Source organism: Trachemys scripta, chromosome 9 (genome assembly GCF_013100865.1).
Source record: "Trachemys scripta elegans isolate TJP31775 chromosome 9, CAS_Tse_1.0, whole genome shotgun sequence".
NCBI classification, from domain to species: domain Eukaryota; kingdom Metazoa; phylum Chordata; order Testudines; family Emydidae; genus Trachemys; species Trachemys scripta.
In genome coordinates, this window is record NC_048306.1 from 21,125,799 (window position 1) to 21,139,469 (window position 13,671).

At 42.4% G+C, this 13,671-nt stretch overlaps 1 protein-coding gene across 1 annotated transcript in view; it reads left to right on the forward strand.

Moving 5' to 3' along the window:
* LOC117883399 (ligand of Numb protein X 2-like) overlaps positions 1–13,671 on the forward strand; it is a 43,891-nt gene that overhangs the window by 21,395 nt on the left and 8,825 nt on the right. The window contains exons 2-6 of the mRNA XM_034782669.1: positions 1,106–1,558; positions 5,251–5,480; positions 7,338–7,534; positions 9,265–9,633; positions 11,727–11,906. Of these exons, the coding sequence (XP_034638560.1) occupies positions 1,161–1,558; positions 5,251–5,480; positions 7,338–7,534; positions 9,265–9,633; positions 11,727–11,906 (1,374 nt within the window). The 5' untranslated portion in view covers positions 1,106–1,160. The remainder of the gene's footprint in view (positions 1–1,105; positions 1,559–5,250; positions 5,481–7,337; positions 7,535–9,264; positions 9,634–11,726; positions 11,907–13,671) is intronic.

Below are 13,671 nucleotides of genomic sequence, written 5' to 3' on the forward strand. Positions count from 1 at the left end.
TAGCTTTCAAGATAAGTGAGGATCAAAATGTGTCCTTTTGTATGAAATATATGGCAAGAGAGGCTGTGCTTGTGTGCTTTAGATGTACTATATGTACCTGCCTGCTGCAGCTGGCACAACATGGGGGCTTCTACAATGCTGGAGTGTGGGATTCTTCATCTGTACTACATAGGCTTGGGTATTGTTAACATTCTCCCATTATCTGAAATATGCCTCCTATTTTGTTCATAATGTAACTCCATCAATGTAGTTGCAGTTGCAGCTGCAGAGAGCTGAATGTGTCCCATTATCTTCATCCTCCACAACTTTGAGATTTATTTACAAAGCCAATGAAGTTCAATCATTTTGGGTATAGTGAATTATGTAGTGGACTGGGTGGGTATTTCTAGCCTTCATTATAAAGCAGTTGTTTTTTTTAGTTCCCTAGAATACTTGTATGAACACACACACAATGTGTGCCTGTGTGAGTAGTGAACCATACACTCATGGTTAAAACTAACAGGGTTTCCTTTTTGGGAAGGAGATGACTGGGAGGAAGGAAATGCCTCCTAGATTTTAAAATTTCCTTTCAACCTTCTCTTCCTTTCCCTTCCCCCTCCCCCAAAAAACCCACTAACCCCCATCTCTTTAAGACAAATACATTCGATACCAACCAGAAAGGCAGACAAGGAAACTGTCACTTAATCACTTTTCTTGCACTTATTATTGTAATTAGAAGGAATAAGAATTTCAGTTCATTTCACTCTGTGTATTTGACAGAATTGTGTCTAGTCAGTGTCACTATTTCCCATGCATAATCTTTCGGGATCCAAATCACCAAAATGCTTAAACAGATGCACAAATGCTTTGTTGAATCAGGGCCTTACTTTCCCCTGCTACCTGGGTGGGTCTCTCTCATAGTTACATTGGAAAGGAAAAATTGGGGGGGTGGGGAATAGAAAAATGCAAAATCACAAAAATTGGCAGGGAGACTTGGGACAGGTATGCTTCTTGAAACTAGAATTAACTTATTTTTAAATGACTAGATTTCAAGTTGACAGTGGCCTCTTAACTTGCATTTTAGACAATTTTGAGTGATTAATTCTCTCTCTCCCCTCTTCATTAGAGAAGTCCTGTCAGACTACTAACTCCTGCTCTTCAAACTGACCAACTTTCTTCTGATGTTGGATATCATGGCTGACCCTGCAGTGGAAGAGCAGGTCTCCAACAGTGAACTTTGCCATAAATGTGGCCAGTTCCACCTGTTACAGGACAATCATCTTTATAACTTCCAAGATGAAGTGGATGATGAACTGGTTTGCCATATCTGCCTTCAGCCTTTGCTCCAGCCCATGGATACACCCTGTGGACACACATACTGTTTCAAGTGCCTTGAGAACTTCATGCAGGAGTATAACTTTTGTCCCATGGATCGGAAAAAACTGAGTTTCCAACACTGCCGGAAGTCTAGCCTTCTAGTGAGAAACCTGCTGGATAAATTGACTATCCTCTGTCCCTTCCAGAAAGAGTGTCAGCAGACGATGCAGAGGTGTGAACTAGAAGCTCACTTACAGAACAGGTGCATATATGTTTACATAACTAATTGTTAGTAACATAGCACTATCTGTGGTGCCTTAGTGAACAGAACAATGGTTTCCTTACCCAGAACAAACTAAGTTAAGATGAGAACATCAGGCAGAGATGACAAAGGGACGGGCCAGTAAAGTGAGAGGATGAAGACAATATGCTTGTGTGTTTGGGTGATTAGTGCATCTGTGTTGAGGATACAGGTTAAACTACTAGTCTGCCCAGACAGATAAGCAGAAGCAATGCCCAACTGAATGTAGCAAGCCCCTGAATTGTGCCTGAATACTAGGGTTACCATATTCAAACATTTAAAAAAGAGGACACTCCATGGGGCCGGCCCCGCCCTGCCCCAACTCCGCCCCTTCCCCGCCCCCAACCCTACCCCTTCCCCACCCCCATTCCAACCCCTTCCCCAAAGTCCCTGCCCCAACTCTGCGCCCTCCTCTGAGCACCCCCGCATTCCCCCCTCCTCCCTGCCGCTCTGATCTTGGTTGGGGTCAGAAGCTAAGTGCTTCCCTGCTCCCCACTTGCCCTGCAGCCCCTGCACCCCCCCGCCTCTGTGCCCCCTGCTCCACACTCGCCCTGCAGCCCCTGCACCCTCCCTGCCCCTGCAGCCTCTATGCCTCTGCCTGCCCTGCTCCTCCTCGCCCTGCAGCCTCTGCACACCCCGCCTGCCCTGCTCACCCGGCAGCCTCTGCCTGGCGGGGGCTTCAGACACTCAGCGGCGACCGGGGCAGCGCGGGTCCCTGCAGCCCCGGCATATGCCGCACTCCCTGCCCCACAGCCTCCTTCCTGCCGTGCGGGGTGACAGGGCCGCAGGAAGGGTCCCCCAGTGGCCGGGGAGTCCCTGCCCGCGAGGGAAGCCCGAGCCACTGGCTGGGCCCAGTCTTCCCGTGGTCCTGCAGGCTCGGCTGGGGCGCGTGGTCCGCCCAGCCTCTGGGGGTAGCAGCGGCCCCTTCGCCGCCTTCTGCTGCTGCGCCCCCCCCTCGCCCCCGCCCGAGCTCGCTACAATGTAGCCAGGTGGCTGGGCTGCAATGCGGACTCTGCGGGTCGTGCTGGGGCCGGGCGGACCCTGGCTTATGCTGCCTCCGTATTTCCCCGGACATGTTCGGCTTTTTGGCAATTCCTCCCAGACGGGGATTTGAGTACCAAAAAGCTGGACATGTCCTGGGAAATCCGGATGTCTGGTAACCCTACTGAATACAGTGCTCCTTTTCACAGAATAGTCCTTGTGCACCTACTTCCTTGAAGTAATTATAAACATACATACCTCTCGCTTCAAACACAGTGCATGGCTCCTGAGTATTTTCAGAAGAGACACAAGGGGTACAATACAATGCTGCCAGCTTAATTGGTCCAATTAAGATGTGTAACACACAAGTCTTTGATCCAAATACTGGAAGTCACTCAGTGCATTACGCACTTGCTGAATCAGATATTTGTAATGTCATTATCTGCCCTCATTCTTTCACAAGCATAGATGCAACTAAAAATATGTTCTGCAGAGAAAGGAAACTGACTTTTCATTGCACTTCTCAGCACAGATGTTTCTGTCATTTCCACTGCCGGCTAGCTGAGCTGGAACAGACAAAGAACTGTGGTTTTAGAAAAGTGCACACAACAAAGGAGTCTTTCCATGGAGTTTGAAGAACCTTTGTTCTTAGTTAATGATTGCTCAGAATGGAGCTGGGAACAAGCCATATTGTAAACAAAGGCAAAGTTTCAGTGGCAGCATGTTTTGTTAGTACGTAATGGGTAGTACACAGTAGATTTGATACCATTCAAATACATCATGCTTGTCTATAGCAATACCAAAGTCAACAAGTGTGCAGGTGGTGGTTGAACTAAGGAAATCTTTGCAATTTTAGCCAGGCATTTGTTTCTATTGCATGTTCCTATGGTATCTAGAGGCTAAGGTGCTCTCGATATCTTTATCCATACTTTCAACATAAAAGTTGAGAGTTTAGTTATTTTAAAACATTGCCCCTCTTCAAAAAACAAAACCTATTCCATTCTCTAGTTTTACCAGTGTATTCCATCTTCTGTTTCTGCTTCTTACACTATAAGCTCTTAAGGGCTGGGACTGTTTTACTTGAGTCTTACACACACAGTCAGCACTGAATAATCTATTTCCCCCACTTCCCAAATCCCTGTAACTGCCAGTTAAAAGCACCCATATCTTATCTTTGCTAGCTGAAATGTCATTCAGCTTCAGTGAAGATCCAGTCACATACGGGAAGGTTAACCTTTCAGACCATATATGGTGGCTTGCAGTTTAGTCCATTGTGACTTAATCATTACCGAAACCAAGTTCCAATAATCTAGTATGGTTTTTTTTTTGTTTGTTTGTTTTTTTTAAATATATGGACTGTTAACATAAAGGTGATTCAAGCTAAATTCTAACTGGCATAAGACCACCACAGTGAAAGTATTTTCCATCAGGGTTTGTGATGATTTTTAGTGAGACTAAGCCACATCTGTGCATTTAAAAAAGAACGAGCAGCAAATTTTAAGAGACTAGTCTTATGGCATTTTTCCCTGCACTTTGCAGTCTGGCTTCAGAGGTGTTAATTTTACAGAGATCTCAAGAGTGTAGTAGGGAGATGCCAATATTAATAATTGAAATGGCTCTGAGGGCCATTCCTGGGCCTCCAGTTTGTCAACAAGCAGACGTATTTTGGACATTGGGTTTTATTGCCCTGTGCCTTTGAGAGGTACCTTTGGCCACCCTACACTTGGGAGTAAAGTGACCAGGAAGAAATAAGAGTAGGTGAAATTGCAGAGGGACTTTAGTAGCCAGAATGTAAATACTCCAAATGGAATTTGATTTGGACACAGTGGTAACCACCCATAAGCTAATATCCTGTATCATTGTTCTGGCGCACTGGTTTAGTATTGACTCAGGGAATAGTATCTGCCACTGAGCCTCCAATACCGCTTCTGCATCACCAACCTAACTTGCCATCCATCCTCTTATCAAAGGTAGTAATAGCCTGAGTTTGTTTTCCTTCCCCTGCTTCTTCTGTAACATTGATTGTTGTGTTGCTTACAGGGTTTGGGGGTTCTTTTTAAAATGTTGTTTGGTGCTTATGAGAAGAACTGGATGGATAGGCCTGGTGAGAGAATACTTCTATTTATTATAACATGGGTGCAGCAGCAGCAATGCAAACTTCCTCATGCTGCCCCCTCAGTTGTATGTTGCTGGTTTGGTAGAAACATGGCATATTCAAGGCTATAAAACTTCTGTGATTCAAATGTGTGGTTCACACTCTTACCTTGGCTCTGAAAGAGCAGAGGGAATAAGTATTTGCTTATGCCTCACAAAATGTATTCTCACCTTCATTGGGAGCAGCAGGGCTTAAAATATTTATCATTCAACAAGGAGTACTCCTTCCTACTGTCTCTTTCTCCGATTAATTAAACTAATTGGTCTCTTAAATTAAAAAAAAAAAAAGAAGTTGACAAAGGAGTTTCTCTTCCCCCTTCTTCCAGCCTCAATTTGAGGCTGAGATGTGAATGAATCTTTGCTAGCACCAGCTGCTGGAAAGAAAATGTGTGACTGACAAGACTTAATCATGCTTCCTAAAACATCTTAGTTACCCAGCGCTTGTATGTGCTGAGTTTACTATGTGATATGAGATTGTTGTTTCTTGTGTGGATGACTGACTTCCAAACCTTCTCTAGGTGTCCTGGCTTCAAGAAATACAAATCCGATATAGAAAGGAGAAAAAATCCACATTCCAGAGGCAAGGAAGATCCCATTACCAAGGAGGAATTGAATGCTGCCAGAGAGGCGGAGCTATCAGACGGAGCATCATCGCTGGTGGCAGAAAGCTCTATAGCGGCTGTGGTATCTCTGGGAACTGTGGAGCCTGGACTCGTTAATCCAGCCTTTGAGGAGGGTGAAGAAGGCGGTAATGTCTCTCTCTGCAGTTACCAACAGTGTCTCACACCACTTTGAATAGCACAAAATGCAATTCAGTTTCAAATCTCCTTTTAAAAAAAAAAATTAAATAACGTTAAGGATACTCTTTAAAAGAGCTTGTCACAGATTCTGCCCATATCTGTATGAACAAACACTTGGAAACCTTCAATAGTTTCAAGCTTCTCCTTTTACTTTTTACTCTTGGCCTTTCAGTTCCAAAAAACACAAACCTCTGCCACTGACACAAAAAAAGTTCTTTAAGAGCTAAGCCTCCAGGATTTTCCTGGAGTCTCCAGAATTATGTCATGTGATGAAACCTCCAGGAATACATCCAACCAAAATTGGCAATCCTACTAAGAGTAGCAGCTTCCTTATCCCCTCTCAGGATGGCCACGTGCACAGAGTATAGCAAGATTCTTTCACAAACCCTAGGTTAACAAGAGCAATACACCAAGCACCATTTAAAAAAAAAAAAAATCAGAAGCTTTTCAGTAACAATGTTCTTTTGCAGCTGTGTGGAAATAAAGTGCATGCACCAGCCCCATGAGAACAGGGCACCAAACATATCGTGAAGATGCCAAGCAATCAGTACCAGGAATTTGTGCCAGTCTGTCTTTTTATTTTATATTTACTCCTTTGAGGCAATTATTTGTTCAGGTTGTTTATTTTAGTTCCTCCCTACTGATACAAAACAGAAGCATTTTTATGCCCTTTGCTAGTGCTTGGATTTGAAATTAATCATCAGTAAGAAAACAAATCCCATCACATTACAAATGAAAATAGCTATATCTCCATTCAAAGATACCACCATTTCATTAAATCTTTAGAATGACAATAAGTAGCGTAAAACTCTTGATAGCATGTTTCAAAATGATTTTCTTAATTCCTGTGCGCACTTAGATTGTGCTGGGGGGGACAAGTCTCTCTGCTAATGAACCTGTCTAATAGTTACTGTCTAATAGAACCTGTCTAATAGTTAGCTTGGTTCTATGTTGGAGTTTCCCCAAGTACATGTCAATCTCTCTGTTAAAGCCACTGTGTGATAGAGAACTACAGCTATACTTGGCTGACATTGTGATTGCCTTCATTACAACATCTAACGTGCCTGGCTTGCACAAATGCTGCAATGATGATAGATTTAACATACTTTGCCAAAAGTGCAGGGAGAGGTAACAATTTTCATCTTCAGAATGGTTTGGAAGTATTAATTAATTCTTCTCAGCCCTCTGAAATAGGTAAATGTTACTCCATTACAAAGGGGGATGGGAAATTGAAGTAGAGAGGTTAAATGCCTCGCCTAAGATCATACATCAAAGCAATGTCAGACTCCTGATTAGAACGCAAGAGTTCTAGGCTTTCAGTTCTTTGATCAGAGCACTAAATTAAGTCCTTTTCTCTAATGGCCTGAGCGTCAGACTGGGAACCAAGAAGCCCCAAGTTCTAAGTAGTTTGACTTTAAATAACCTGGCAGTAGATCTAGAAGAAGAAAAATTTCTAAATGGCAAATTAAGCATCTATTTACAAAAGGCCTCGAAAATGCTTTGTTTCCATTCTTGCTACACCATCTGACAATCAGCTTTGCACTGAGTGAGCACTCGTTGGGAACATATGGGGAGAAAGTCTAGGAAATTTAACTTTTCTGCTTTTTGTTCGCGATCTATTCTCTTCCCTCCTAAATACCCCCCCACACACACACAATGCCATTTTTGAGCACAAAAGTGCCAAACAATACAAGCCCTACCAGTACTAGTTTCACACAGAGATCTGGTATATAGAATAGAGAAAGGACATGGGGATATTATCTGTATTCATGTGTTGCTTTCTCTTCTTTGATTCTCACAATCAGACCTGCCTCAGAAAGCTAGTCTTGTGGCTGAAACAAGTACGATTGAAATTCATCGAGATGATCCAGAAGAAGAACTAGGAATGCGGATAGTTGGGGGCAAAGACACCCCTTTAGGGAACATTGTTGTTCAGGAAGTCCTTCGGGATTCTGTTGTTGCTGCAGATGGAAAAATAGCACCTGGAGACCATATCCTTGAGGTACGTTTGTTCTGTTAGTAGTAAAGTTAAATTACCACCCTTCTTTGTCTAAGAGAAGGCTTTTTATGATAGTGGATAGCAAAAAGTTTGTCATGCTGGGCAAACCTCAAGAGAGTTGGATAAGCATGCCAAAATTTGAACACTTGTCCAAATATCTTGGTTCTATGAAACTGGGCTGTGAGCCTTAAAAGAACAGGCTGTTTCATGTAATTTCTGACCCTTCCTGCTTTATCAGGCCAGAAATGCCTTGACAGCAGCCTCTTTTATAGTGTTTGGTTAGTTCTGAGCCCAGCTGGAGAGAGGTAAGAGAGCCCCATGGAAATAAGAAGTAAAATATTAAAAAGGTATCAGAACACTTTTAAACCTCAGAAGGTTTGGATTGGTTCTTATTTTTACCTGATCCAGCACTTGAAGGGTACAAGTGCAGGAGAGAAAATAGAATTGTTTTGAGTGGTGGAAGCAGATGTAATTAAGAGGATTTTTTTTTTTAATTTCATCTCAATTTGACAAACACCTCTTCTGTCTGAAAATGTTTTATCACCTATTGTTACAGATCTCCTTAGATTGAAAAGTTCAAAGAAAAAAATAATCTATTTTATTTACTTTATGTATCTGACAGTTTTTTATGAGATTTGTATATAGTTGTAGCCATGGTCCCATAAAAGATATTACCTCACCCTCACTTAATCTCTCTAACAGCACTATTGCACAGAGAGGCTCTTTTTCAAACTGGCAGGTGCTAAATCATTTAAAGCTTTCCATTTCAAAACTAGCATTTTAATTCACCCTGAAAACCAACTGGCAGCTAGTGCAGAGCACAGAACACTAGTGCCATATGCTCCTAGCAATATACCCTGCCAAGCAACTGAGCTGCCACATTCTGTACTGCTAGCTTTGGTTTCCAAACTGAATTAATGCTTCACGGAGAGTGCATTGTTAGTAGTCTAATCTCGAGGTGACAAAGGCACATACTTTCTTTAAGATCTGGACCTCATTACCGTTGTATTACGTCCTCCTGGCCAGACAAATCCAACAACTGGAAATCCAACCCTCTCCTTCGATTATACATTCTAATAAGGATTGGCAGGCCCTTGCATTCAGAATGGCAGATACAGTCTTGGTCATATCTTCAGGTGGCTTCTCCAAGCCAATCAATGTCACATCCATCTTATCTGACTGAGCCTCATCCACCTCCCAGTCTCAGCCAGAAAGTAAGACATTCAGCAACACTGGCTGGGTGTCATTAGAATACTGAAGATGCTGTTGCCCATGTCTCCTTGCTAACCTTCCCAATAGGCCCATATGCACACCAAAATGAGACAGGATGGAATCCTATATGACTGCCCCCTGGAGGAGGAATAATAGTTACCAAAATTACCTTGGGAAAAAAAAAAGATTTAGACTGAAGATCCTAGGGCTTGTCTCCACTTACCAGGGGATCAATGTGTGGTGATCAATCCACCAGGGGTCGATTTAGCGGATCTAGTGAAGACCTGCTAAATCGATCGCTGATCCCTTTTCTGTGACTCCGGTACTCCACTGGAACGAGAAGCATAAGGTAAGTCTATGGGAGAGTTTCAAGGCTTCAGAGCTATGGAAAGGTCTCAGGGAAGGCGCCTCATGCATGGAGGATCCAAGTGTGCTTTTTGCTAACCTTGTGATATTAGGTACAGTGGAAGACCCATAGGCTCTCCAGGAACTAAATGGTGTATTTTCCTTCCTCTTTCTAGGTGAATGGGGTAAACATCAGTAGCGTGACTCATTGCCAAGCTATCTCCTTGCTGCGCCACCCAGGTCCCGTTCTTCACCTTATGGTCCTGCAGGAAAAAGGGTTTTCCAACAGGACTCTCAAACAGGATTCTAGCCCTGCTGTTAACCGGGAAGTGATTCACGTTACACTGATGAAGAGAGACCCATCTGAACCCCTGGGAATCAAACTGATTAGGAAGACAGACGAGGCAGGGATTTTTATTCTGGACCTGCTTGATGGAGGCTTGGCAGCCAAAAATGGAAAGCTGAGTCGGAATGACAAAGTTCTCTCTATAAATGGCCATGACCTGAGGCAGGGAACACCTGAGACTGCTGCACAGATAATACAGGTAATTTAGTGAATGGAGCAGCTGTCTGTCTGATAACTCTGTGCCTGTCTGCACCACTAGCGCAGTGCTCCATTTCTGACCCAAGGGCTAACAAAACATGCCTGAGCAATTTGGATACCCTTAAGTAACCATTTTTGGGAGAGTGGCTTCCCTACAGAAGTGGGGATTACTGTTTCCTAGCGATCATGAATACACAGGTGGGAATCTGCCATGAATCATCTCTGACAATACCACAGTGAGTCAGATGTCTACGGTGGTTTAGTGCAGGAAAGGCAAACTGATCTTTAGGTGTAGCCTTTTTACTAGAGAAATCTCTACACACAAAGCATACATCTGTGACAGGTACCGGAACAGAGTATGTGAAGCTTCCCTAGAGCTAACCTAGGGAGGTCTGAATAGAGACCGCATGGCCTGGCAGTACAGAACAGAAGCATTTTTGATTTAGGTCAGGATGCTGGTGGTAAAATTCCCAGTTAAACTGCATGTGGAAGAGGGGTCCATGAGTCAATCTGAGGCCCCTTGCTGGGAGATGGTCGTTCTCATTATGATAGAAATCTGTCTCATTTTAATGGGCTGAACATTTGGTGTAAAGTATTTGTGTAAGGATTACTCCAAAAGCAGTGGCCTTTGTTTCGATCAGTTTCAAATGCTCTGTCTCCTGGGGCAGTGCCCTCCAGCTTCTAATAGCTGGGTTTCTTTTTTTGCCCGAAGATCATGACAAACACAAGGGCATTTCACCAGAACTTACAGTTTAAACCTTAGAAAAGATCCAAAGATAAGGGAGAATTTGTTCTCTTCCTGGCAATTTGGTGAGTCGGTGGGAGAAAAAGGGAAGAGTTTCAATAATTATGGAGAGCCTGTGTTCTTACATAGAAAGAAATATTTGAACCTAAGCAGTGATGTTTAATATTAGAAGTAAGTCAACAAATGTTCCCGATAAACAACTTTCTAGAATTGAGGACTGATTGCAAAGCCCAAAAACATACTGTTCAAGTTAGTAAATGTCAAAACAATGGGACCACGAGGCTGGCATGTATAGAATTGAATCTAATATGTTGGCACTCAGCCTCCCTAGGTGACCTGTTCCAGAGCTTAACTATCTTTAGGAATATCTTTCTAACCATAATATCTAACCTAAATCTCTCTTGCTGCAAACTAAGATGATTAATTCTTGTCCTACTCTTGGTAGACATGGAGAACAATTGATCACAGTCCTCTTTATAACAACCTTTAACATACTTGGAGATATATATCCCTTCCCTCCCCCCCCGCCCCCCGCCCAATCTTCTCTTCTCTAGACCTGTGACTCTCAACCTTTCCAGACTACTGTACCCCTTTCAAGAATCTGATTTGTCTTGTGTACCCCCAAGTTTCACTTCACTTAAAAACTTATAAAATAGACATAAGTGTCACAGCACACTACTGAAAAATTGCTTACTTTCTCATTTTTACCATATATTATAAAACAAATTGATAGGAATATAAATATTGTACTTACATTTCAGTGTATTGTATACAGAGCAGTATAGACAATGATTTGTTTATATTCTTCTGTATATGTAATTTTAGTTTGTATTGACTTTGCTAGTGCTTTTTATGTAGCCTGTTGTAAAACAAGGCAGATATCTAGATGAGTTGATATACTTTCTAGAAGACATCTGAGTATTCCCAGGTTACACTTACCCCTGGTTGAGAACCACTGCTCTAGACCATGTTTTGTAAACCTCTTATCACTTTGTTGCTTTTCTCTGGACTCTCTCCAATTTCTTCACCTCTTTCTTCAAGTATGGTGTCCAAAACGGGACATAGCACTTCAGCTGAGGCCTCACCAGTACTGAGTAGAATAGAAAAATGACCTCCTGTATCTTATATGTGACAGTCCTTATCAGCTCCTTTTGTGGATTTGTCTGGTCTCTAGAGGTGTGTGCATGCCTATTACATTTTTCAGAATGCTACACAAAGTCTGAGCCATGCAACTTTCAGAGAGATCATCAGAAGTCACAAGGTTAAGTCTCTACATGAGCCATGGTGAAACTTTATCCATTGAAATTACTGAAATATTATTAAGTTTCTCCTTTTGTTTTTCCTGGCAGACCAGTGAGGCAAGAGTGAACTTTGTGGTCCTAAGGCAGTCTGGTGTAGAGCTGCCAGATGCTGTTGAAGATGGTGGCACACCAAACAGTAGCAGCAGCAGCAGCAATGGAGGGAGTCCAGTGCACCATCGGAGGAGACCTGACCAGAATCATTACAGACGAAAATCCAACTACCAAAAGGTAAGTCTTGTAGTAATAGCAGTGCTATTTTCTGCTGGGTCAGTTGTTCTTTGTTTCTCAAATCTATTACTGTACCACTGAGTGCTATGAAAATATAAACAAAGAATACTGCAGGGTTATCAAGAGTAGGGTTTGGTCCCATATAGCACCTTTTCTTTACCAGATATTGCAAAGCAATAGGAGTTGAGAGCTGGCAGAACAGTGAACTGTACAGTCAGACCAAGCATCTGTTATCTACAGAGCAATGCAGCATCATTTGTGCAGCCTTTGAGGTTGAAGCCTGTCTAAAGGGGAGAAGGAATGCTGGCCAAAACAGCAGAGTTAATCTCTGCTCCTTGAGAAAGGGTCACTGGGTATTTGACAGCCACCAGAAACCAGTAAAACAACCATTGGGTTTAATTCCCTATCTGTAGGACAACAAGCACATCAAGCACAGCTTTCCCCTAATATTAAATTGCAGTGCTAACACTGCCTGTGACTCCATGTCACAGTATGGGACTAAATGGCCTTGTGGCCTAGAGGTGAAAGCTATACTAATGAAGCTAAAGAAAGATGCTTTTGCAACTTCTCCAATTTAACTAGTTACTTTTACACTCAGATTCCCTCCTCTAGAAAACTGTGAACTTGAACAGATTTGCTTTTATGTTGCTGCCTCTGGCAGGTTGTACCATATTTAAACTAAAATTTGTGTGAAGAAATTCTGCCTGAAATATGAACTGCCTAGACTTGTGTTTAGTTTCACAGGTTACTGCATCTGAGTTGGTTGCTATCGTATGCAGTTTCAGCCCAGTTCTTTCCTTTATAAACTGCAGTCCACTATGTCTTCTTCTGTTTCCACAACACACGCGCGCACACTCTCTCTCTTTAACCCTTTCTTCCTCTTAAGATCTATAGGACATGATGTGCTAATATTTCACTAAGCTTAGTGGTGGGATTTTCATAAGCACTAACATCGACCTAATTCTGCTCCCATCAAAGTCAGTAAGAGTTTTTTGCAGCTGACTTCAAGGAGAGCAGAGCTAGGTTAATGCTGAACTGTTTTGAGAAATTTCACCATTAGATTCTCATTTAAAGTAGATAAGCTATTTGAGTCACTATAAACTGTCCTTTCATCCCATGCAACGACATCTTCAGAAATAAGTTTCTCCTCCTCTTCATACTCTCTACCTTGTGTTTGGAAAAATATCTGCTGGTTGCCTTCTTACTTTTCTTGGCCTTATGGCACAGTAGAACCTCAGAGTTATGAGCACCTTGGGAATGAGGTTGTTCGTAACTCTGAACCAAACATTATGGTGGTTGTTTCAAAAGTTTACAGCTGAACATTGACTTAATACAGCTTTTGAAACTTTACTATGAAGAAGAAAAATGCTGCTTTTAACCATCGTAATTTAATGAAACAAGCACAGAAACTGTTTCCTTACCTCATCAAATCTTTTTTATACTTTCCCTTTATTTTTTTAGTAGTTTACACTTAACACGGTACTCTACTATATTTGTTTTTTTTGTCTCTCTCTGCTCCTGCCTGATTGTGTACTTCCGGTTCCAAATGAGGTGTGTGGTTGACCGGTCAGTTCGTAACTCTGGTGTTCGTAACTCTGCAGTTCTGCTGTATACTGGGCTTGTTAAAACAGAAATGGAGACTGTGATCATTCCAATGGAAACATATATATTTTAATAACAACTCTATTCTAAAACATGCATGAGGTTGGATAGCTCAGCCTTTGTAGATGGATTTGGAAATGCCTCTTTACTCTGTGTCACTGGT